Source organism: Herpailurus yagouaroundi, unplaced genomic scaffold (assembly GCF_014898765.1).
Source record: "Herpailurus yagouaroundi ecotype Mexico unplaced genomic scaffold, PumYag 141, whole genome shotgun sequence".
Taxonomy (NCBI): Eukaryota; Metazoa; Chordata; class Mammalia; order Carnivora; family Felidae; genus Herpailurus; species Herpailurus yagouaroundi.
Genome location: NW_024412396.1, coordinates 42,531,506 through 42,554,545, shown reverse-complemented (window position 1 = coordinate 42,554,545; position 23,040 = coordinate 42,531,506). Strand labels below are relative to the sequence as shown.

The 23,040-nt window shown below is 46.4% G+C and overlaps 1 protein-coding gene across 1 annotated transcript; it reads left to right on the top strand.

The window, feature by feature from the left end:
- Nucleotides 1-4,422: 4,422 nt before the first annotated feature.
- Nucleotides 4,423-22,913, top strand: PLEK2 (pleckstrin 2). The gene is made up of 9 exons (XM_040477446.1): nucleotides 4,423-4,551; nucleotides 13,378-13,542; nucleotides 16,943-17,124; nucleotides 18,381-18,472; nucleotides 18,731-18,918; nucleotides 19,152-19,253; nucleotides 20,685-20,768; nucleotides 21,655-21,733; nucleotides 22,440-22,913. Exons 1-9 carry the CDS (start codon nucleotides 4,510-4,512, stop codon nucleotides 22,565-22,567), a joined length of 1,062 nt encoding a protein of 353 aa, XP_040333380.1. The 5' UTR covers nucleotides 4,423-4,509; the 3' UTR covers nucleotides 22,568-22,913.
- Nucleotides 22,914-23,040: the final 127 nt, after the last annotated feature.

The window sequence follows — 23,040 nt, the reverse complement described above, 5'->3', positions numbered from 1 at the left end:
ACTTCACAAGGTTGGGATCAAATGGAATTGAGGGAATTTATTGTGTCCTACTGTGTGCCAGGCATTGGCACTACACAATTTACTTTCATATTCTCATTTATTTTGCCCAATAACCCCGTGAGACAGGCACTTTCTTACCCCATTTTATGGATGAGGAAAATAAGGATCAGAGAGGATAAGTAATTTGCCAAAGGTCATGTAATGGCTGAAATAAGATGTGAAGTTTCCAGAACTCACACTCGAAGTGTGGTTTATTTTATGAGTGGTCTGTTTGGTACTGCTCTGTGATAAGCTAAGAACAGAAATGGAGAGTGTTTGGTGGAAACTTTTATGGCAGCTGGGCATTGCCACGACATTCAAGTGCATGATGGATGGTTTTATTTCATTGAACAGAATATAGATGAGTTTGGTTGATGCAGAAGTCTCTGGTAAGTTGCCTGTGGTGGAGGCTATGTTCTAGTCATGCACACTAGGACCACACAATAGTCCACGACTCAGGGGAAATCAAAAGCACTGGTCTTCAGCACAGATGGTGTGGGTAGCACTGTTCTGGAACACCACTTTTTGTGTTGGTGGGCCTGCCCTGCCACCTGTGGCAGACCAGGGGGATATTCATGGTTAATCAAAGTGGTACTTTGTCTACACTGATGTGTAAGGCCTGGGGCCAGGGTCTGTGTATTCCTCCTGGCAAGTGGTTTGTGCTTTGTACGTGGAACATATTCAATATGAGTCTCCACCTTGGTGAATGAATGAATGAAATGATGAATGAATGAATACGTTTCTGGCTGTAAGAGAGCAACTTGGGATGGCTTTGAGCAAAACCATGAATTGGGCAAAATTTCTCTACTGGCTCTCTCTGCTGCCTTCACTTCTAGCTCCCTTCTCCTTCCTCTTTTTTCTGCCCAATGCCTTCAGGGTGCTTTCCCGGCTGCCCAAGACCCCACATGCCCCCCTTTTCCTGTGAGTGGTGCTCTACACTGCATCTCTTCGCTGCCCTCTTTCCTGGCCACTTCCCAGTTCCGAGTCTCTTCCAGGGGGATCTCCCCCAGCTAGCCATCCCCTGATAAAGACAACACAGAGCCTATACATCTAGGAAGGGGCTCTGCTCCTCCCAATAAAATCAGCAAAGATTTCTAAAAATACTACAGGTAATACTGGTGTAGACACCCGAGACTGCCATTATCATATGCTGCTGGTAAAGGCATCTCGTGGTATGTTTCTAAAAGGCAGTTTGGAGATGTGTATCAAGAATTTTCAAAATGCACCTTTTAACCTAAAAGCATGCTTTCAACATTTATCCAAAAATAATCAGGGATGTGGCAGAATGTTTATGTACTGAGGTATTTATCATAACATCATTTACACAGTAAAATAGGGAATTCAACCTAAATGAAAATGATGAAATACATTATGATATAGGCAGGATGAAATGTTATTCAACCATTAAAATTATGTTTTTGAATTATTTTTTAAATTTTTTTTAACGTTTATTCATTTTTGAGACAGAGAGAGACAGAGCATGAACAGGGGAGGAGCAGAGAGAGAGGGAGACACAGAATCTGAAACAGGCTCCAGGCTCTGAGCTGTCAGCACAGAGCCCGACTTGGGGCTCGAACTCACGGACCGTGAGATCATGACCTGAGCCGAAGTCGGACGCTTAACCGACCAAGCCACCCAGGCGCCCCTTGAATTATTTTTAATGATCTGCTAAGATGCTTATTAGCTATTATAAATGAAAAAAAAGACAAGGTTCAAGAATTTTTAAATAAAAATATAGGTGAATGTAAAAATATTATCTGCCTGGATGATGGGATTTGTGTGGTGTTATCTTTTTTTTTTTTTTTTTTTTGTAATTTCTAAACTTTCTATAATGAGCACAAAAATTATTTATGGTCAGAAAAAACATGGAAGACATTGTTTAAAGTCTTTTCTGGCTTTGCAGACAGAACTCTTTCCAGTGTATGTAGTTATACCCTCAAGGCAGTCCTGTTCTGATGCAGGACACTGCTAGGGAAAGTGCCCTTGGCGTTTGCTGAGAGCTAGCCTTGAAGTACTTGAAGTACCTTAAAGTACTGTTAGCCTGTTTCCTGGTCTTGCATTGCCACTAACTGGCTGTTGGGCCTTGGACAAGTCATTTTATTTCTCTGGGCTTTGGGAGTCTTCATTTATAAAATTCTGATTACATTCTGATTCTGGATTCTGATACACTCAGTAAGTCAATGTATTCATTGTGAGTAAGGATTCATGATTTACCGTTCTCTACTGTGAGTATCTTAAACAGTGGATCCTTATCTATAGCTAGAGGAATGACTCTCTAATGATGGAATTTCACATTGGAATTTCACATGAATCACAAACACTGACCATATAGCTCTCTACAACTCACACATTCTAGATATTATCTGACCTTCTGAGAGAGTCAAGGATCCTTCCACATCAGCCTAAGTCTTGAGAGGGAGAGGAGAGTTGTCTGCCTGGAAGAGTAAGATAAGCTCTTGTGTTCTGGGCTTCCTTACCTTTCCCTCTCCTTTCTCCAAGTCTCAGCTGTTCACCACTGTCTGCTTCCTCTGTCTTCATCCTCTTCCCCATGGTTCAGTTGGGCTTATGTCAGCGTGGTTCCCTGGTGGGCTGGTGGCTCAGCCACTACAGCTGGGTGAGGAAAGAGTGTGACTCATGCCATGGGTCCAGTGAGTCAGACGGGGTGGGCTGGACCAGGGGCTTCCCCAGGACAGGAAGCAAGTTCTAAGTATGCAGAGGCCTTAGTTTCCTCCTGGTAGGGGGCACTTCCAGGAGAGAGGACCAGTATTGTTCCCTTTTCCATCTCTGTGAACTCATTCAGGAACACTTCTTGTCAAATGTATTGCCACCTCTTCCAAGTCTTAGTAGGCTGTGGTAGTCTGTGCCAATCCCCTGCTTTCCTGGATTTGAGAGGAAGAAGGAGATGAGCAGGCCACAGCCAGAGCCAAAGAGGATAAGAATTTCCCATTCTATCCTCCCATGTCCTAGGTTTGAGCCCAGCAAGATTTCAGAGCTCATGTGATTCTTTACTCCTCCTTCTAGCTCAAGAACTGAGAAGTAAGTGTAGTGTCCACACTGCCCTGGAGTTAAAATCCTACGTTGTGTGACCTTGGGCAAGTTATTTAACTATTTTGAGTTTCAGTTTCCTTTGCTGGGAAAAAACAAAGGGATAATAAACTCACCTAATGGGATTGTTGTACATTAAATAAAACCTTGCACCACTACAGACCTGGCTTCAGAAGGTACTGAGTCTATGTGCGTTTTGAAATGGAGTGGAAGATACATTCATTACTTTTGGATTCACGGGGAGATCTGAAGTCAGTCAGTGAGAAGGCATTTCCGGGGCATTGGCACCGGTTTGGAATTGTGCACCAGGCTGGTTCTGAAAGGCAACCTGGGGTACTTTGTTCTGACAGAAACTTTTCTTCTCTTCTAAGTGGCTAGGGCCTTTCCGCTTCCTGGTGAACAATCCTTAGGGGGCCCTTCACACCCAGTGCAAACAATGAACAAGCTGAATGTGTCCTAAGGATTACTAGAAAGAATCAGTATTGCTATGTTTCCTTTTGTTGCAGGCTCCAGTATGGTCTGGTAGGACATGACTGACCCCGTCCTCATTTAAATTTTTGTTATTTTGTTCATCTGGGGATTTTTTTTTTTTTTTTGCATTATTTTTGATTTTCAAAGATACTGCATTAAAATATAATTTATCTAGATTACTGAGTTCCTCGACATGCCCTTAAATTTTGCACCTAATGAAGTAATCCCCAGCTGTAGCTTTTTTGGGGGTGGGTGGGTATATTCTGGAGGCAGAGGGCTCCTGCAATCTGCGCCTGCTTCTTTAAACCTGTGACCGTTTTTTTGTTTTTTTTTTTTTTGTCAACGGGAACTTTGCCCTGCGCCCACCGGGGGCCAGGATAAAGTTCCCAGCTGGTTCCACTCCATCCATTCTCCACCCCCCCCCCCCCACACCCCCATTTCCACTGAGCTCGGGATTACTCGGAATCCCTGCAAATCCTTTCAGTGCCGTTTAATTCCGTAAGTATTACTCGAGGGCCATACACTAAGTGCCAGGCAGGCACCTGGTTAAGGCTGGGGGCTGGCGAAGATGGGCAAAGACCAGACAGCCAGAGGCGCCGCGCGCGCTCAGGGGTACCTGGATGGGGCACCCCACCCGGTCGGAAAGCGCGGGACGGGGAAGGCTCCCGGAGGCGACGGCAGGGCGGGACGCTCAGAGCCCGCAGACTCTGTACCCGGAGGCCTAACCGCAGACCCTAGCGCGCCTTTGCGGGGGCGACCACGTCAGAAACCCCGACCTGGCGTGACTTCCTGCCCGGGAGGCCCCGCGGTCTCGGGCTCTGGACGCGGGCCAGGGAGGCGTCGCCCGCGCGGGGTCGGAGGTGCTTCCTGGGCGCCGCGGGCGCGCGGAGGAGCGGGCGGCGCGGGGACAGCGCACCTGGAGCGCCCGGAGGCCCGGCTGGCGCGCGCAGCGACATGGAGGACGGCGTGCTCAAAGAGGGTTTCCTCGTCAAGAGGGTGAGCGGACACTGGCCCGGAGGGCGGCTCCCGGAGCCGGGTCCCCAGCCCGCGCCCGACGGCGGTCTCGGCGGCCTGGAGACAGCCGGGTGCCGGGGTTGGAGGGCGGCTTCAGGTGGAACAGAGCGGCCGGGGCACACAGGCAAGGAGGAGAGTTCAGCTTGGCTAGTGGTAGGAGGCGGGGGGCGACTCCTGAAGGGTTATCTTAATTAAAACAACGTATTAAGCTGGAAAGAGTACAGTATTTAAATATGCTATATTGAAGCAACCTAAGTGTGCTCGCGGCGCCCGTCTATGTACGAACGCATCATCTCCTGTACTATTCACAGTAACCCCTGAGCGAGGAGGCAGCCCAGGCTTCTGAATGAAGCTCTTAGCGTGTAGGAGTCCCGGACCTCGTGTTCTTCAGCCCCCCGCAGTCCCACACGTGTAGCACCACTTTCCTCCCTTTCCCCAAAGGAGAAACTAGGTTCGGGGAGGTTAATTAAGCAGCTTGCTTAGGATCTCGGTGCTAGTGGTGATGGAGCGGGTGCAAACCCATAAGGTTGACTCCAAACCTTATTCTGTCCACAGCAGGGTGGGTGTTGTTATCACTGAATTACAGATGAGGAAACTGAGGGGCAGAAAGATGAAACCACTTGCCCAGGGCCGGGGGACTAATAACTGGGACTGCAGTCTCCATCCTCAGTCCATGGCCCATGGCCTCATGCCCATGGCCCATGTCGCCTTTCCCACAGCTTACAAGACTTCAGACAGACAAAGAGCACACAGATCAAGGTGGAAAATGAACCAAAGAGCAGCAGCAAGAGGAAGTTCAATATTTTAAAATTCTTTTAACATTGATGTCCACACTAAGGGTTTATACTAACATAACAGCAGGGCATAAAATCTGGGGATGAGACTTTTGGCTCTTCTACTGAGATTGTAGCTTTGGGAGGGAGATGGATGAAGAGAGATGATGGGGCTCCCCCTTCCATTGCCTCCCCTGGCGGTCAGAGCAGCCCTGAAGTCTCAGATTGCTTTCAGGTCCATGGGTAATGTAGCCATGCTATGTTACACGTTATTTGTATAGGAGGGCAGGGGGGTTGTTTGCTCAAAACTACAAGCAGGAGATCTAGTAGGAGGCTGATGCCGGATCAAGGGTCAGGCTGGACACAAGCAGGTACCAAATTCCAAGCCACTGTGGTTAGTCCTTCTCGTTCTGTGGAAGCATCTTCACCTCAGAAAGACAACCTGTGGTGGGGTTGCTCCAACTTTCCTGCACCTTGTGAGGTGAGAGGGAGAGTGTGAGCTGGGCAGGGCATCTGATAGGCATCTTTGATTGTCCACATAGCTTGGCCCTAGTAGGGGTCTCCCCCAGTTGCTGGAGTTTCCTCCTAAGATTCCCCACCACCACCACCATGCAGAATCCGGGAACGCTAGAAGGAAGGATGTGAATTCTCTTCTGGATGGCTGCCCAGTCCTGGGTCGCTGGCCAAGGGAGTTCAGGGTGCAGGGAAGTGAGAACAGTCTACAGGTCCAGCCCAAAGGCCCACAGAAGGCGCTTGGCTGAAATACTGAATGCTCATTCCAGCTAAACCCAAAGCCTGGTGTTTGGAGGCTGGCCCTGAAGCTAGCGGAAGCCACACCCTTTCCTGCAAGGTGAGGGACCTGGCTGGGTGCCCCTGCTAACAGTTCCCGCCTATTGATCAATCTCAACTTTTTCTCCCCCCCACCCCCACTCCCTCTCCTCCTGGGTGGCGCCGGCAGCAGCTTCTGTATCCACTGGACTAGTTGCAAGGCTAGGGCCATGGGATTCCATAGATTTAGGACGGTTTAAAGCCTGGGGTGGGGGCAGGGCCTGAGCTGGAAGCCCAGAGTACAAAACAGTCATCACCCAGGAGGGTGAAAGCGGTTGACGGGCAGGGGCATGATAGATCTGGCTCTCACTCCCGCCCAGACAAGAAAGAAGCAAAGCTCCAGGCAAAATGCAGGGCACTCACTTGGCCTGGCTTTAAAGGAGGGTGAGGGGGAAGGAAGTGAGATCAGCACGGACAAGATTGCTTTTCCTTTAAGAAGACACTGAGGTACTTCAGGCCTTGCTGCCCGGCTCATACCTCTGATGACCCTCTTAGAAAATGACATGGCAATGCTAACACCCTTTGGCCTGAAAATGTCCTTTGTAGGAAGGACTCTATCCCAAGAAAATACCATCAAAGCTTTATGAACACAGTATTATTTATGTAGTGAAAAAACTGGAAACTACCTATATGTCCGCACAAATAAACAAATGACTAAGTATATTATGGTTTTGCAGATGTTAAAAATGCTTATAATCTAAAAACCCAAAAAGTGAAAATATAAAAGGTATTATTAGTAAGGAAAAATAGGCATAGAAGAAACAAGTCTGGAAGGAGTTCTGCAGGCTAGAAGTCTGAAATCAAGGTGTTAGCAGGGCCATGCTTCCTCTGAAACCTATAGGGGAGAATCCTCCCTTGGCTCTTTTGCTTTGACGTTTGCAGATTTTTCCTTCCCATGTAGGGAAAACCTTATAGGGAACAACCTATTGTTTCTTTATCCTGTGAATTTCCTTTACTTGTACTCACAACACTTCCCTTCTGACACTGCTGGTCACCAAAAGTGTAGAGGTTTTCCCCAACACCAAGCAATTCTCTGTGATACCAGCTACATGTCTTGCCATTTAACTCAATTCTGACACTATCTACCTAGAGATAGTATCATATCCCATGGGTTAAGAGATCAGTCCCACAAAACTGCCCCCCTCCACCCCACCCCACCCATACTTTAGACACTAGCTGCACTTCTGACTGACCAATGGGCTATCGATTGGAGGTTCCAATACACCCCCTTTTCCATTTCAGTTAATTTGCTACAGTGACTCACAGAACTCAGGAAAATATATTTACCAGTTTATTAAAGGATATGATAAGTGATATAGATGAAGAGCCAGTTGGAAAACCTGGGTAGGGCAAGGTATGTGGGAAGGGGCATGAAGCTGCTATGTACTCTCCAGGCATGCCAGGCTCAGCATTTCCATGTATTTACCAACCCAGAAGCTCTCTGAACCCTGTATTTTTGGGATTTTGTGGAGACTTCATCACATAGGCATGATTGATCATTAACTCCGTTTTCAGCCATTCTCCCTTCTCAAGAGAATTGGGGTGGGGCTGAAAATGCCAAGCTTCTAATTGTGGTTCTTTATGGTGACCAGCCTTCATCCAGGAGCCCACTTGAGTCACCTCGTTAGAAAAAAGACGTTCCTATTACCCAGGAAATTACAAGGGTTTCAGAGCTCTGTGCCAGGAGCCGGGGACAGAAACCTAAATATAAAACCTATTATTCACGCAGGCAATTCTTGCCATTCTTGGTTTGTAGATGCATCACTCTAATCTCTGCCTCCACTGTCCCATGACCATCTTCTTCTTGTATATCTCACTGTCCAAATTATCCTCTTCATATAAGGAATACCAGTTAGTATTAGGTCCGCCCTAATCCTTTATGACTTCACGGTATCCTAATTACATCTGCAAAGACTCTATTTCCAAATGAGATCACATGCATAGGTACCAGGGGTTAAAACTTCATACCTTTTGGGGAGGGAAACATAATTCAATCTGTAACAAGTACCATCTCTGCTTTTCTAGGGTTGTAAGGTCTTGGGTAAGACCTTTATGGGCCTCAGTTCCCTCATCATTAAAGTAGGGAGTAGTATGGACTTTCTCAAAGGGTGCCTCCAGCTATAATATTCCATGCCTCTTGAACCCAGTCATAGGTTTGTTATCCCAGCTATGGACTCTCCTCCCTCTCCCTAAAGGGGTTCTAGGGACTCTAAGCCACTTGTGGTTGGTCCAGTGGGCCTCTGGCCTTGGCCAGCCATTTGCAGACAAGGACCTGGAGAGGGAGGAAACTCCCTGGGTAGAGGGAAGCCTGGGATATCTTTCAACTTATACCACAGTAGTTTTGGCCTCGATCCCTTTACCTGGTGACATTAGACCAGTTCCTTATTTCTGCTGAACATGGCGTGCTTTTCTGTAGACCAGGGATAATGGAGTTCTCCTTCCCATTTTGTGGATTATTATGGCATCTGCCAACTGAACTGCCTGCTCCAGTCTGGCCCACTTCATTCAGCTGTTCTGCCACAGTGTGGTCAAGGTGATCTTCTTAACATGAGAACCTAAGCCTTTCTTAGCAGCTTCTTCTTAGAAGTCTTCCAGGACTCCCCTCTGGCCACAGTCTACAGATCAAACTTTACTGCATGGAACTTGAAGCTGACTGTGCCTGCATCACTTCTGTCCTTTGCCCACAGGCCTCTGAGCCTCATCCATACAGAACCAGTTGGAGTTTCTCAAAAGTGGAAATGGTTCAAGCTCTCCTTTCCCTGCCTTCCTGACCTGACCAACTCTACACAACCTTCAAGACTCAGCCCCAGTAGCAGCTCTTCAGGGAGCCAACCTAACCCCACTCACTCTCTTTTGAGCTTCTTCCACCTAAGCTGCTTTTCGGGGTTTGCATCATGACCTATATCACTTCTCTATTGTTCTATAATAGTTGCCTCAAACCTTAATGTCTTTTTTTTTTTTTTTAATTTATTTTTGAGAGTGAAAGAACAAGCAGGGAAGGGGCAGAGAGAGAGGGAGACAGTACTGACAGTGCAGAGCCCAGTGCAGGGCTCGAACTCATGAACCTTGAGATCATGACCTGAACTGAAACCAAGAGTCAAGACACTTAACTGACTGAGCTAGCCGGGTGCCCTGCCAGAGCTTAACATCTTAAAGCCGTAAACATTTATTGTCTCACATAATTTCTGAGGGGCATGTATTCAGGAAGAGCTTAGCTGCAAGATTCAAGTCTCTCATGAAGTTACAGCCAAAATATTGCCTAGTGTGGCACTCTCCTGAAGGCTTGGCTGACTGGAGGGTCCGATTCCAAACTCAATCACATGGCTAGTGGCTGGAGGTCTTAGTTCCTCACCTCTCTATAGGGGCCGGTCATGATGTGGCATCTAGCTTTCCTCAGAGTCCGTTTTTTCTAACCTAACCTGACAAATCATTACTCTGCCGTATTCTCTTGGTCACACAGATCAGCCCTTGTACAATGTGGGGAAAAAGTATATATAAGGTTGTGAATACCAAAAGGTGGATATCCTGGGGGACCCCACCAGTCATCTGTCCTGGAACTTATCACATTGAGTGGCATCATTGTGTGTCTCCTCTGCTGTCTTGGGTCAGTATCTTGTTCATCTTTGTCTCCCTGCTGCCAGCCCAGTGCTTGGTGCAGTAGTAGTTAGTCATTGATTGTTGGATGAATAGATAAGTGTATGAATTATTTCCCTAATCATCTCATCAGGATTTTTGTTTGTTTGAATTAAAATTAATTTTCCATTATAAAAATAATACATACTTTTATTAAAAAAAAAAAACTAGAAAAGTACTCAAGGCTGTAAATTGAAAAATAAGTTTTCATTCTTGTTGCCTTATGTCCAGTCTTAGTCCTTAGAGATGACTATTACCAATCCTGAGGTATCCCTTCAGAAATTTTCTAAAATAGCTACTAGAGTCATTTTTAGGTGTCGTATGAAAAAATGTAAGTAAAAGTGCTTTACCTGTGTTAAAGACCATTGGCGCTGTGATTCTTGTTGACTCAGACTGCTGTGTTTGACCTTGAGGGCTCCACCAATGACCTTTCCTGCCATCTGTTAGGATTGGAATGCCTCCCCTATAGCCACAGTGGGCATGGTATTGTTACACAGTTAGAATACTTTGCATTATTTTATTATAAGCAATGATCCTAAGTGTCTCAATACATAAAACCTTTTCCCTCTCCTAGATGATTTACTCCACACACATCCCCGGAAGTAGAATTATTGGGTCAGAAGATTTGAACATTTTTTTTGAGGGTCACAAGCTGCTTCAGGGTTTCTACCTACACAGTAAATCCTTTCTCATCAGCCTTTCTCCTCAGACCTCTCACCCTTACTGTCAGGATCTGTAGTTGCTCATAAACACATTCCACTCTAGTGAGTTTGAACAGAAAGGGATTTCATGGAGGAATAATAACTATTAAGTAACTCAGGAATATTTGGGAGGGCCATAGAACCTGGCTGGGATGCTATAAAGCCAGAGATGATGTAGCTACACAAAAATACCTACCAGCACCAGCAGACATTTCTAGCGGAAACATCATTGCTGACATTGTTTGCTATTTGTCCCTGGTAGCCCTGGGGACTGGGTGTCAGAAGAACCTATTCTTCCAACATTGTTCTCTCCAAAAATTCCTGTTTCCCGTGGGAAACCAAGCATAGGGGTGGCAGCCACTTGGTCACCTATCAGTTCCCTTCGTGCCAGGGATTCTGAGAAATGTAGCATTTTGTCCAGGAAAGTACAGTATCTCCAAACTGGTTTGTTCTGTTCAACATCTGTTGGTGACACTTTCTTGAACGTCTCCAGCCCCATTTCTCCTCTCCCTGTTGCTTTAGTTTGCTAGAGTGTTGAAACAAAAATACCACAGACAAGACAGCTAAACAGATTTATTTTCTCACAGTTGTGGAGGCTAGGGTAAAAGGTCAAACTGTCAGCAGGTTTGGTTTCTTCTGAGGCCTCTCTTCAGCTTGCACATGGGCACCTTCTTGCCATGTGTTCACATGGTCTTTCCTCTGTGCATATTCCTCCCTGATGTCTCTCTGTGTCTCTGAGTGTCCTTTTCTTATAAGGACCCCAGTCAGATTGGATTAGGGCCCACTTGATGACCTCATCCTAATCTAATCACATTTCTAGGGCCCTATCTGCACCTACAGTCAACACTGAAAGTATATGAATTTGTGTGTGTGAGGAGTGACATAATTTAGCCTGTAACACCTGTGTTTTAAGATAGAAGATTATTTGACCTTCTTCACTTCTCTACCTCACACCAGCCCCCATTCCATCAACTAGGATTGCATTCTCCCTGTACACAATCTTTTGAGCCAACAATCTACTGCTAATGCTGCTTCAACAGCCCCTCAGAAGGGGGTCATCGAAAAAGAGGACCCGAGTCTGGGCCATGTGGGGAGCAGTAGAGAACCCCAACTGCTGAGACGTCAAAGCCAAATCTTCTTTGTTTCTTGAAACATGTCTGCCCACATCAAGAAAAGCTGTCACCCGTCATGTTACATGTCGATCCTAAGTATGGGAGAGAGCAAAAAATGTAAACTTGAACTTGACTATGAAAGTTATCTTCTGTGAAGAGCTTGATCGCCATGCAATGTAATAGCACTTAGACATATTAATAAATTCTTGTCATATTAACATAGTTAAAAGTTTTATTGAGTTGCCACAGTAAATTGTTTGGGCATAGCCCAGTGCTCACTCGGCCAATTCCCACAACTTTTGGTTCCCTAACAGCACTGTGCACAGTACACATCGAACAATCACAGTTCCACAAATGTGAGAACACGAGGAGACTTTGAACTTAATAAATGCTAGGAAATGTAAGGAAAGGAGTGAACTAGGGAAATGGTCTCTGATTCAGATAAAGCCCATCTCTCTTAGTTAGAAGCTCACTCTTATTGGGCTCTGCTCTGGGAAATATGCCATGAAAGTTGCTTTCATGAGTATGTACTAAACCCATTCCTTTCTGATTCCTCAGCAGACATTCCCTCATCTGTTGGTCTGTTCTAGAAATAGGCTCTTTGCCTTTACCTTACTATCCTGTCCATTGGCTCTATGACTCACTTGAGAACCCCCAAACTACCCTGTCTTTCAGTCTTGCCATACCAAGCTAAGCAAGATTATTAGGGTCCTTAGCACGGGTAGACTGTTTATGGCTTCAACTTTACAAATTGCCTACATCTTTGACTAGTGACATTCTTTCTAGGAATATATGCTAAGGAAAAGAAAATCTGAGATGCAGATCAGAATTTATGTGCAAGAATATTCACTGCAGAATTGTTTATAACAGTGAAAAAAAGAAACAACCTCAGTTCAAACAATAGAAGATTGACAAGTAAATATTGCATCCACCTAGCGGTCATTCAAAAACATGTTTTAAAGAAATACATCAGTGTGAGATGATGCTCAGCAAAGCTCAACAAAACAAAAACTAGGTAATGAAACTATATGTAACATGGTCCTGATTTTTTTTTTTTTTAAACCAGAAAGTAAAAACTAAGGAAAAAAGACAATAAGAAAACAAAATGTTAGCAACAGCGGTCTCCTAGTAGTAGGACTTCCTCTTCAGTATACTTTGTAGTTTCTTTCAAGGTTTATAACCACAAACAAGGTCAAATGGGAACTGGAAGGTCAATGCCAAAGGTCTTGGTTACATACTCAGATGACAAAGAGATCCAGACTGATAATGCTTTTTTCATGCACATGAAAATAAAATGTATGATTCTGAACTAGATCCTTTCTTTGGCTATTAAAGATATTACTAGGGCAATTGGTGAAACTTGGCTGGGGGTTGTGGAATCGATGATAATAATATATTAATGGAAATTTCCTGATGTTGATGGTTGCATTGTGGTTATGTTGGAAATATCCGCCCCCTTTTTTTGTAGGAGATGCACAATAAAATATTCAGAAGTGTTGGAGCATCATGTTAAGAATTTACTCTTAAATGATTCTATCATACAAGTTCTTAATACTATTCTTCAGCTTTCCTATGAATTGAAATTATTTTAAAATAAAAAAATTAAGTGAAGTTAAAAAAAAAAAAAGATAATGCTGTCCCCCTTTCTGGGCAGTTGATCCCACGGCACAGTCTGGCTACCTGTGCTGTGGGACACCGCTCCCTGAACACAGTGTTGTCCCCTCAGCCATCTCACCACAGGGCTGTACTGTCCATCCTCAGGGTCACATCGTCCACAACTGGAAAGCACGATGGTTCATCCTCCGGCAGAACACGCTGCTGTACTACAAGCTCCAGGGGGGTCGGAAGGTGACCCCTCCCAAGGGCCGGATCCTTCTGGATGGCTGCACCATCACCTGCCCCTGCCTGGAGTATGAAAACCGACCCGTAAGTGAAGGCCCCTGCTTCTCGGCTCCTTTCTGCCCGGGACCCTCTCATCTCTGGCCTCTTTGGTGAAGGTGATGTGGATAATAGGAAGAGCTATCATTGAAAAAACCTAAATTCAAGTCCTGCTGAGCTGTGTAGCAGGTGTGACCTTGGGCAAGTAATTGAGCCTCTCTGAGCCTTAGTTCCTCCTCTATAAAATGGGGTAAAATAGTGACACCTCACTATCCCCCATGATTCTGTTGAGAATCATGCAGAAGGTAACAGTCTGTCAAAGCACCTTGTAGGCTAGGAGGAACCTCACAAATGGGAGCAACTATTGCTATCTTGGGGTTCAATGTGATGGCTTTCATCCTCTAAGGGGGTGAGTGTTCTAAAAGTCAGGCGCAGCTTCAACCCTACCATGAAAAATTATCTGAATCAGTCGTTTTTTTTAAGGGCCCATTTTGTGCCAAGAAATTTGCTAGGCTTGGAGGAGTCAAGGAAGAAAATGGTAAGAGTGCTTTCCCTGGAGTTAGTCATCTTATGAAAACAAGTGGTTAATCGAAAAACATTCTGAGTTCCAAATGTTGGTATAAACATGATTAGTCATAGAGAACACCATATTCCTGAAGAGGAGGAAGACGTACTTATAGGCTGTTGAGTCAGGTACAGCATTGGGAGGAATAGAGACTTGGCAAAGATCTGAAAGAGGAGAGAGGCAGATATTCTGGAATGTCAGGTGGAAAGTCTTGAGTGAAAGTGAGGGGAGAGATAGGGATAGATTTGGAGATGACGATGGCCAGTGTGGCAAAAGGAGAATGTTCACCACGGGAGCAATGGGAGATTGGCTGGGGCCAGATGGAGGTAATGGGGAGTCACTGAAGGTTCTGAAGTAAGAGAATGGACTGGTGGAAACACTCTTAGGAGGACTAAAATGAGGAACTACGCTCTGATTCTAATAGGTTACTAGATCAATAAAGAAGGGATCTAACCACTTATGTTTTTCTTCTTTGACTTTTCTAAACCAATTGACAAGCCTTCTAAGTATAAGAAAACGTTTGTGACAGTCCATTCTGGGAGGTGGGTTTCCTGGTATTATGTTAACTGCTGTACTCTTTTGTAGTTTTGGCTTTTTCTCAAATAAGAAAACAAAGGGAGCTATTAAAATAGTGAGTCATGAAATAAGGCAAAAAGTAGGGGGAAACACAAGAAAATGTTATGAAGGACATGTCAACTGGATGTTGAGGACAAGGGAGAGGAAGGTATTGAGTGTCATTCCACCCTATGAGGTTGCAAAAATGAAATGTCATTCTACAATTTCCTCTGCTAATCTGGAAGTGCCACTGATTAAGGGAAAAAGTCAGGTGGGGTAGCATTCTGTTGGGTGGAGGTGGGGCTGCTGGAGGATGCCCAGCCTGGGAAGACTGGGGCTGCACCTTCTTCCTTGTGGGTAAGAAGACCAAACACAATGTCTGGACACATAGCAGATGATTAGTAAATGTTTGTTGAATTGATGTTTAAGAAAGAAGAAACATTTACAGTGGAGACATTTTTAAGAGGAAAAACCCCTAGTTTTCTAAGTGAAGTTAAGACTCTAGTTCTCAATAAATTAAACCCCAGACCTTGTAGGGTTGCTCGTTAACCTGATGCCCTTTAACAATCTTTAAGGGACAGTGGAAAGCAAGAGTGCTGGTAGAACGGGCTGGAGATAGAGAAGCTTTCAAAAAAGGAAATAAGTGAAATTTGCTAACTGGAGTTGTGAACTTCATGTTAATTTTCCCTAACATTCTCATATTGTCATCCTCCCAGTTCAAGAGTACTTGACCTGCAAGAGGTCAAGAGGAGCCAGCAAGTTCACTAAGAACACGTTATAAAGTATATACATGTGTATGTGAATGTATATATGTGTATACACACACACACACACACACACATATATATATATATATATTATTTTTTTAATTTGGGAAGCTATGAAAGAGTATGTGTGGATTTCACATGGAATTATATAGTCTCTCCTGAAATTCTTTCATTAAAATGTTGATTACAGACTGCCAGTGCAGGTGCAGGGAGCTGGGTGAATTTCTTCCCCTACGATGCTGATGAGTGAGTCAGTGTTAACTTGGAGGAACGGATTTGTGGTATCCTTTGGGACTGTGAACCAGCCTCATCTCATCACTGTTTTTACTGTTAGTTGAGGTGAGGGATGTTGAGTCTGCAAACAAAGCAAGTTGGGAATTAATGCACTGGAAGACAGAATCAGAATGAAATAGAATGCATCCGCTTTCCCAAAAGAAGCAGTAGGCTTCTAAGATGACATTTAATAGGGTCAACATCAGAATCCCACAGTGGCCAAAAATAACCCAAAAAACCCTAAATGCACATTTAAGGAATGGAGGAGATGTGGCCTACATCAAAAAGACTGTCTGCTGACCTCATAGAGTGCGAGTCTATGGTGCCACCAGAGCTACCTCGGGCCGTCAGCCGTGCCACCCTGTGTCCTTCAGAGCTTTCCTGGAGCAGCCGGCTCCATTCCATGGGTCATAGTTTATGAGAATGGCGACCACCTGCAGAACATGTAACAGAGCATGAGCTGATTAAGGGTTTAAGCCATATGATATGAGAAGTGTGTGAAAGATTGGGGATGACTGAAGAAAAGAGGACCAAAAGGAGCATAAGGTACAGTTCCTCCAACGTAGGTGTTAATATCCCCATATGACAGATAAAGAGACTAAGGCTTGGTGGGGTTCCTTTTTTGTTTTGTTTTTTGAGAGAGGGAGAGGGCCCAGTGAGTGAGGGGCAGAGACGGGGGCTGAGGGGGGGAGAGGGACGGAGAGGGAGAGAGAGAAAAGTGGGGCTCACCCGAAGCAGGGCTCATGGTTTACCCGAAGTGGGGCTCGAGCTCACTTGATGAGGGACTTGAACTCATAACCGTGAGATCATGCCCTGAGCCTAAGTCAGATGCTTAATGGTCTGAGCCACCCAGGCACCCCTTGGTGAGGTTCCTTAATGTGCCTAAGCGTTCATAGCTAAGTGGCTAAGCTAGGATTTGCATTCAGATCAGTTGGACTTGAAAGCCAGTACACTTCTCACTTCAGCACAGGGGCTGTCATGGGAGGTAAGGTTAGTCTGTGTGATTAGAAGCAAGGAGGCAAAGTACCCAGGCAACAGTCCCTACGCTAACTAGTCTGTCCAAGAGGGAGAGCTTGCCTTGTGAGCCATGAGCTCCCTGTTGCTTCAGGTTGACAAGTGAATCTTTGAAGACCACCCCCTGGGACGTGGTTGAGGGGTTGGGAGTTCGGCAGCCACCAGATCTGTGTGTCCTGGGCTTGTTGTGGCCCCGTCATCTTTGTTTGGGGCCAACATTCTCTGGCCTGCCAGGCCTCTGAGTGCTGGTCTGACGAGCCATCTCTTCCTGCAGCTTCTCATTAAGTTGAAGACTCAAACATCCACTGAGTACTTCCTGGAAGCCTGTTCTCGAGAGGAGAGGGACGCCTGGGCCTTTGAGATAACAGGGGCTATTCATGCTGGGCAGCCGGGGAAAGTCCAGCAACTCCACATATTGAAGAACTCCTTCAAGCTGCCCCCTCACATCAGTCTGCAGTGAGTACCCAGCCCACCCCTGCCCCTCACCCTGCCTGGCTTTGTTGCAGCTGCTTCTGTCAGTGCGACTGGGGAGGGGGTGGGTTCTGTTGTTATTACACACGCCTGTCTGGTGCCACCATTGTGCATCAGGGTTTTCTGCTGTCACTGTCCTGTTTGTATTATTTTTTCTGCCTGGGAGTGGCCCTCCCTCCCTGCCCTGCTCCTATGTAATATCTTGGGGCCTCTGCTGCTTTCACACCTCAATGTCTTGAGACCCTCCCTTCAATTTCAGCCAGGGTGCCTGGGGCTATGTCACAGCCCCCTAGGAATCTCCACTCACCAAGTCACTGGTCTTGTTTGCAGCCTGGTGGCAAGAATGGTGTGTTCTGGTAGTGGCTGCATTCTTGCTCTGTGAGGTTCCTCATTCATCCATCCATTTATGCATGCATGCATCCATCCATCCATTCATTCAGGAAATAGTTATAGAGGGCTTCTTGAATGCCATATACTGTACTAGGTGCTCAGGAGATGCAAATATGAATAAATAAGGTCTCATCTCAGTGGCTTTCCAACTCAGGGGCGTAAATAGAAAATGAGAAAAGATCTTCCATTGGTGGCAGGAATCATTTCACAGAACAGAAGGAAAGCAGATCATTGGTGGAGGCAATACTCTAAAGTGGGGACGTCAGAAAGGAGTGCCATCATGGAAACTGTTACATCTACAGGAAATACCCCCTAGCCTCCCAGGCAGCAGAACTGTTAACACCCATCAAAGACAAGGCACGAGTCCATTCCTGGGCTCCCAGAAAGCTCCATGCAAGTCACTGAAATCTTGATTGTGCAGCATGGGTGCTTGCTAGACCATGGTGAGTGCAGGAGGAGCAGTGGAGGTAGGAGTGGGTTGAAGTGATGGGTGACTTTGAGAAGTAGCTGGAGGAGGTCCGACTTCTGCAGATCATAGAGAATCATTATTGTGTATTATTTTGCTTTTAAGTTGAAAGTAATAGCTCTTAAGTTTTGCTACAAAAGTAATACCCATCTAGTGTAGAGACATGAGAGCATTTAGATGAGCAAGAAGAAAAGAAACATCCTGAAATCCTACCTCTCCAATCTGATGCATTACGGAAACGCCTCTTACTTTGTGATGTGTATCACACCGTTTGCCACTTGCTTTATACCTGTAGCAGCACTCTTGGACTCCCCCTCCTACCTGCTGGTGTGATGTGGGTATCACACACTGTGGGGCCCCTCTCCTTTGCCTTCCTTCTGTGTAGTCGCATTGTGGACAAGATGCACGACAGCAGCAGCGGAATCCGGCCAAGCCCCAACATGGAACAGGGAAGCACCTACAAAAAGACCTTCATAGGTGAGCATCCCCTCTTGGGGGCTGGGCTGGGCAGTGGAAACCTGGGGCGTGGCGACCTGAGACTCAGCCATGCTTGCCTTCCTGTGCTGAGGCCAGAGCTGCCTGTGGCCAATGGGCTGGTCTGAGATGGCCGCATGCTCTTGGGTAGAACCCAAGGCTGCCCAGGAGGTTAGGGTCAATGAGGTCACAGCCAAGCACCCCCAGGGAGGCTGGTCTGTAGCCTGTCATCTGACTGATGCTCCCCTTGCCCCAATGCAGGCTCCTCCCTAGTGGACTGGCTCATCTCCAACAGCTTTTCTGCTAACCGTCTGGAGGCTGTGACCCTGGCCTCCATGCTCATGGAAGAGAATTTCCTTAAGCCAGTAGGCGTCCGAAGCATGGGAGCCATTCGCTCTGGAGACCTGGCCGAGCAGTTCCTGGATGACTCCACGGCCCTGTACACTTTCGTAAGTTAGGGAGTGGGTTCTTCTTGCCGCTGGGGCAGAGGGAAGGAGAAGGTAACCGAGTGAGGGCCAGGGGATCCACAGTCATGGGCCAGAGGCCTAGGGTTTGGGGACTTCTTCACCCTCAGGGGGAGTGAGGTTTCTGTACCAAGGATTTTCCTGTCCCCTGTGGTAGTCCCAGAGCCTGGAACTGGAGCCTTTTTGTAACAGAGCCTTTGTTCACTCCTTCCCACTAGGCTGAGAGCTACAAGAAGAAGATAAGCTCCAAGGAAGAAATTAGCCTCAGCACTGTGGAGTTGAGTGGCACAGTGGTAAAACAAGGCTATCTGGCCAAGCAGGTATGCTTGTCTTGGAGAGGGAGATGGACAGAATGCCCCCAAAGGGTGGGAGAGGCTGAGCTGCTAAAGGGCACTCATTACCAGCAGAATCTGCTAAAGCAGGAGCCGGTGGCGGCTGCAGGGAGCAAGGCAAGAGGCATGAATGTGCCCGTTCACACACGTGTGCGTGTGTGTCCCAGACACAGGGGAAAGTACGCATAAGTCAGTATCACAGTGCTAAAAAACGTCTGCAGCACTGCCCAGTTCATGCATTTGTCTGGAAGGACATTGCTTACTGGATCAGTGTTTTGCATTTGCTGGCCTTCAGCTCCAGAACACTTCCTGGGGTCTCTGTCTTTCTTCCGTGTGACTCTGCATACCCTCCAGATACACTTTTAGAAAAAAAAAAAGTCTTTTAAGACAAAATTCTGCAGTGTAATGTCCGTGTTTAAAACCTGACTGTGGTCACTACCGCTAACAGTGTTTGGAGAGCAGCCCTGTCCCAGGCACACATGCGGCCTTTCTACCTGTGCCTGACACACAGGCTATTCTGTGAACAGAATCCCCACATCCCAGCATGTGAAGTGACCTCTGCACACCCCTCGTGTTTGTGCATTTCCCACACACCGTGCGAATGTGCATGTCTGTACCATGGACACACGTGCTGCTCAGTGCCCTGCCCATTTTTACTTGGAGCACATGGCTGTCCTTGTCACCTGCTTCTTGCATATCAGGATCCCCATCTGCTCTTGGATTATTTACTGTGCATGCAACTGCCTGTCTCCCCAGATAGATCTCTACTGCTGCTCCCAGGCCTGACAGGAGTCTAGTGAGGGGAGGCAGTGAGGCCCTGGAAGACCACGAGGAAGGTGTGGGAGGGGCTCTGGGTGTTCCAGGCTAAAGGGTTGAGGAAGCTTTGCGATCCAGGGGGTGAAGCCAAAGAGAGTTACACACACACCAGTGTCTTACACATTTAGATTTTAACATAGAGGTGATCATTTCTTTTGCTGATGCAGAACGTTGAAGTGGTTTTCGCTGTATTTGTGTGCACATAAGTACATGCAACTGTGTGTAGGTTTGTTTTTTTTGCTAAGTTGACACTTAAAGTTGGAGCCCTTGGGTTCAAGTTTGCCCGTGAGCTCTTAGTGTAGCTGACACCTGCTGCCTCCCTGTCCACCTTACACGCTGAGTGGGCCCTGAGTCATGCTCCCCTCTTCCTTCAGTGTGACCCTCTTTGGTTCTGGGAACTTGGCTAACTGTGACAGTGTTTTTGCTAATGTGTCTCTGAGCAGGGAAGTCCAAGTCACTGCAATCCCTGGGTCTCCAGCAGACTCCTCTTAGAAAGTAGTCTGTTGGAGCCAGCTGGCTTGGATGTTTGGCATTAGCTGCATGGAGGTGGGAGGAAGGGACAGAGCTGTCACAGATGAGCCTTGAACCCCTTCTTTGCCTCAGGGACACAAAAGGAAAAACTGGAAGGTGCGGCGCTTTGTTCTGAGGAAGGATCCGGCTTTTCTGCATTACTATGACCCTTCCAAAGTGAGTGTCACATGTTTACTTGGTACCTGTGTGTGATACTTCCAGACCCTTCTCTCCTGGGCATAGCAGGCAGCTGGCTGTACTTTCTTCCTTTCTCTCAGCATCTCTCCCTCCCTTTCCTCCCACAATCCAAGCTGCACTCAATGGTCTGATCATTCCCTTCAGCACGCTGTTGCCTGCGCAAGAGGGTTATCATTATTTTGAGAGGAAAGCATCTTTTAGTTTCTCCAAAGCTTTTTGTGTGGCTGGGGAGGGTGGAGCGGGCTGAAAGACTCCTAACTAGTGCTTTCCAGCCTCTTCACCCCTTTCTATGAGGAGATCCCATGAATCCTGCCCCTCAGCCTTTTTTGTCCCCACCAGTGTTGTGGAAAGTTTCTTTTACCATGTACTGTTTAGGTCATAATTTACTAATTTTGTTTTCTTTTTTCTAATTGATCAAAGGATTGCTACTCTGAGTTTTGAATATGAGTTATTGTGTGATGAGTTGATTTAATTCCAGTCAAAAGCAAAGAAAAATGGCCTTTTAGTTGGCCTGTCCAGCCTTGTCTTGGTAGATGTAGGATTTTCATTCATTTTTTGAAATATTGGAGAGTGGGCAATTCCTCCATCACCAGGCTTCAGTCAGGAATTCCCGCCCTAACAGTGGCACACGATGGAGTGAGGGGAGGAATGTGGCCTTGCCACTGCTGGCAGTGAAATGAAGGCCAGATTTCCTTACTAGTGCATGTCACATGGCCGTGTGATGTCTAAATTCAGCCTCACCTACTCTTCCAGATGACTCTCTGACTTCTTAGCGGGCCTCAGGGTGGTTACAGGCAAGAGTTCAACTCCTTTTTCCCTTTTATGCATTCACACTATGCCTAATGAGGAATCCTTTCCGCTGCAGGAAGAGAACCGGCCAGTGGGTGGGTTTTCTCTTCGTGGTTCCCTCGTGTCTGCTCTGGAGGATAACGGCGTTCCCACTGGTAAGGTGCAACTTCACGCTGGCCTGCAGGCCTCAGGCTCCTCCTCAAATCCCCCCCTGCTGTGCTGTCAGCAGTGCTCTGCTGATGGACTGAGCTATGGGAGCGGAGTATGCTCTCTCAGTGAGACGAATGGTGTGAGTTTGAAGCCAATTTCAGAATTAGGGAAAAGGGCAAGGGGGGTGGTGTTCTTAGTCTTTTAACAACACAACTAAATAATCCTTGTCTCTGGTATTCTTTCCCCTCAGTTTCTGTGCCTACTGGCAGATAAATTGCCACCTAAGAATAGAAGCCTACAGTGTTTAAGGATTAGCAACACAGCTGAATGTCTATTAGCACGCTAATTTCACAATGGCCAGCTAAGACAGTATTATTCCCATTTTATGGACATGGAAATTGAGGTTCAAAGAAGTGAAACAAGTTAATATCAGGTCCCAAATCTGTGCCTGCTTTTATCATAAGCATACTGGATTCTTTGATGTGAATGGAACTGTAGATCTGTGGTTGGTGCAGGGAGCAGGCCAGGAGGGCACAGGTGAAGGACAGGGAATGGAAAGGAGGAAAAAAGGGAAGCGGGCATTGGGTGGGATTCCCTAACCACATACGTTGGCACTGAAAAACACTTCATATGTATTTTTGGTTTTGGCTCAGTTGACTTCTAGCTGAAAGCAGACATGGATACTCACTCACTGATTTTTCTTCTGCCCAGGGGTTAAAGGAAATGTCCAGGGGAATCTCTTCAAAGTGATTACCAAGGATGACACACACTATTACATCCAGGCCAGCAGCAAGGCTGAGCGAGCTGAGTGGATTGAAGCTATCAAAAAGCTAACGTGACAAGGGAGCGTGTTCCTGAAGGAACAGGACAAGGTTTCCTTCCTCCTACCGGATGGGACAGACAAGATATCCTGGAGAATGGGCGTGTGCAGACTTATAGCTTCTTTGTATATTTTGCACTGCTTTGCAGTGAGACTGGTGATCCTTAGATCACAATCGGCAGTGGTGCTATTTCCTTCCCCACCTTCCTGTTAACAGCCTGGAAATGCTAGAACAACCATTAGGCGTCAGCATCTTGACTTTCACCCATCTTCACAGCCAGCCATTCCTCGGGCACCAAGGTAGGGTTCCCTGTTGTAACACTAACTAGCCACGTTGCAATACTAAATAAAATGCTAATATCGTGTTGGCTGTCTCTGAAGTGCTGTTAAAAACTAACTCCTTCCTTGGAATTAATAAAAACTGCCATGTTTTTAGCTATTAGAATTTCCTGGACAAAGTTATATGGTTTTCAAAGGTTTTCCATACTCGAG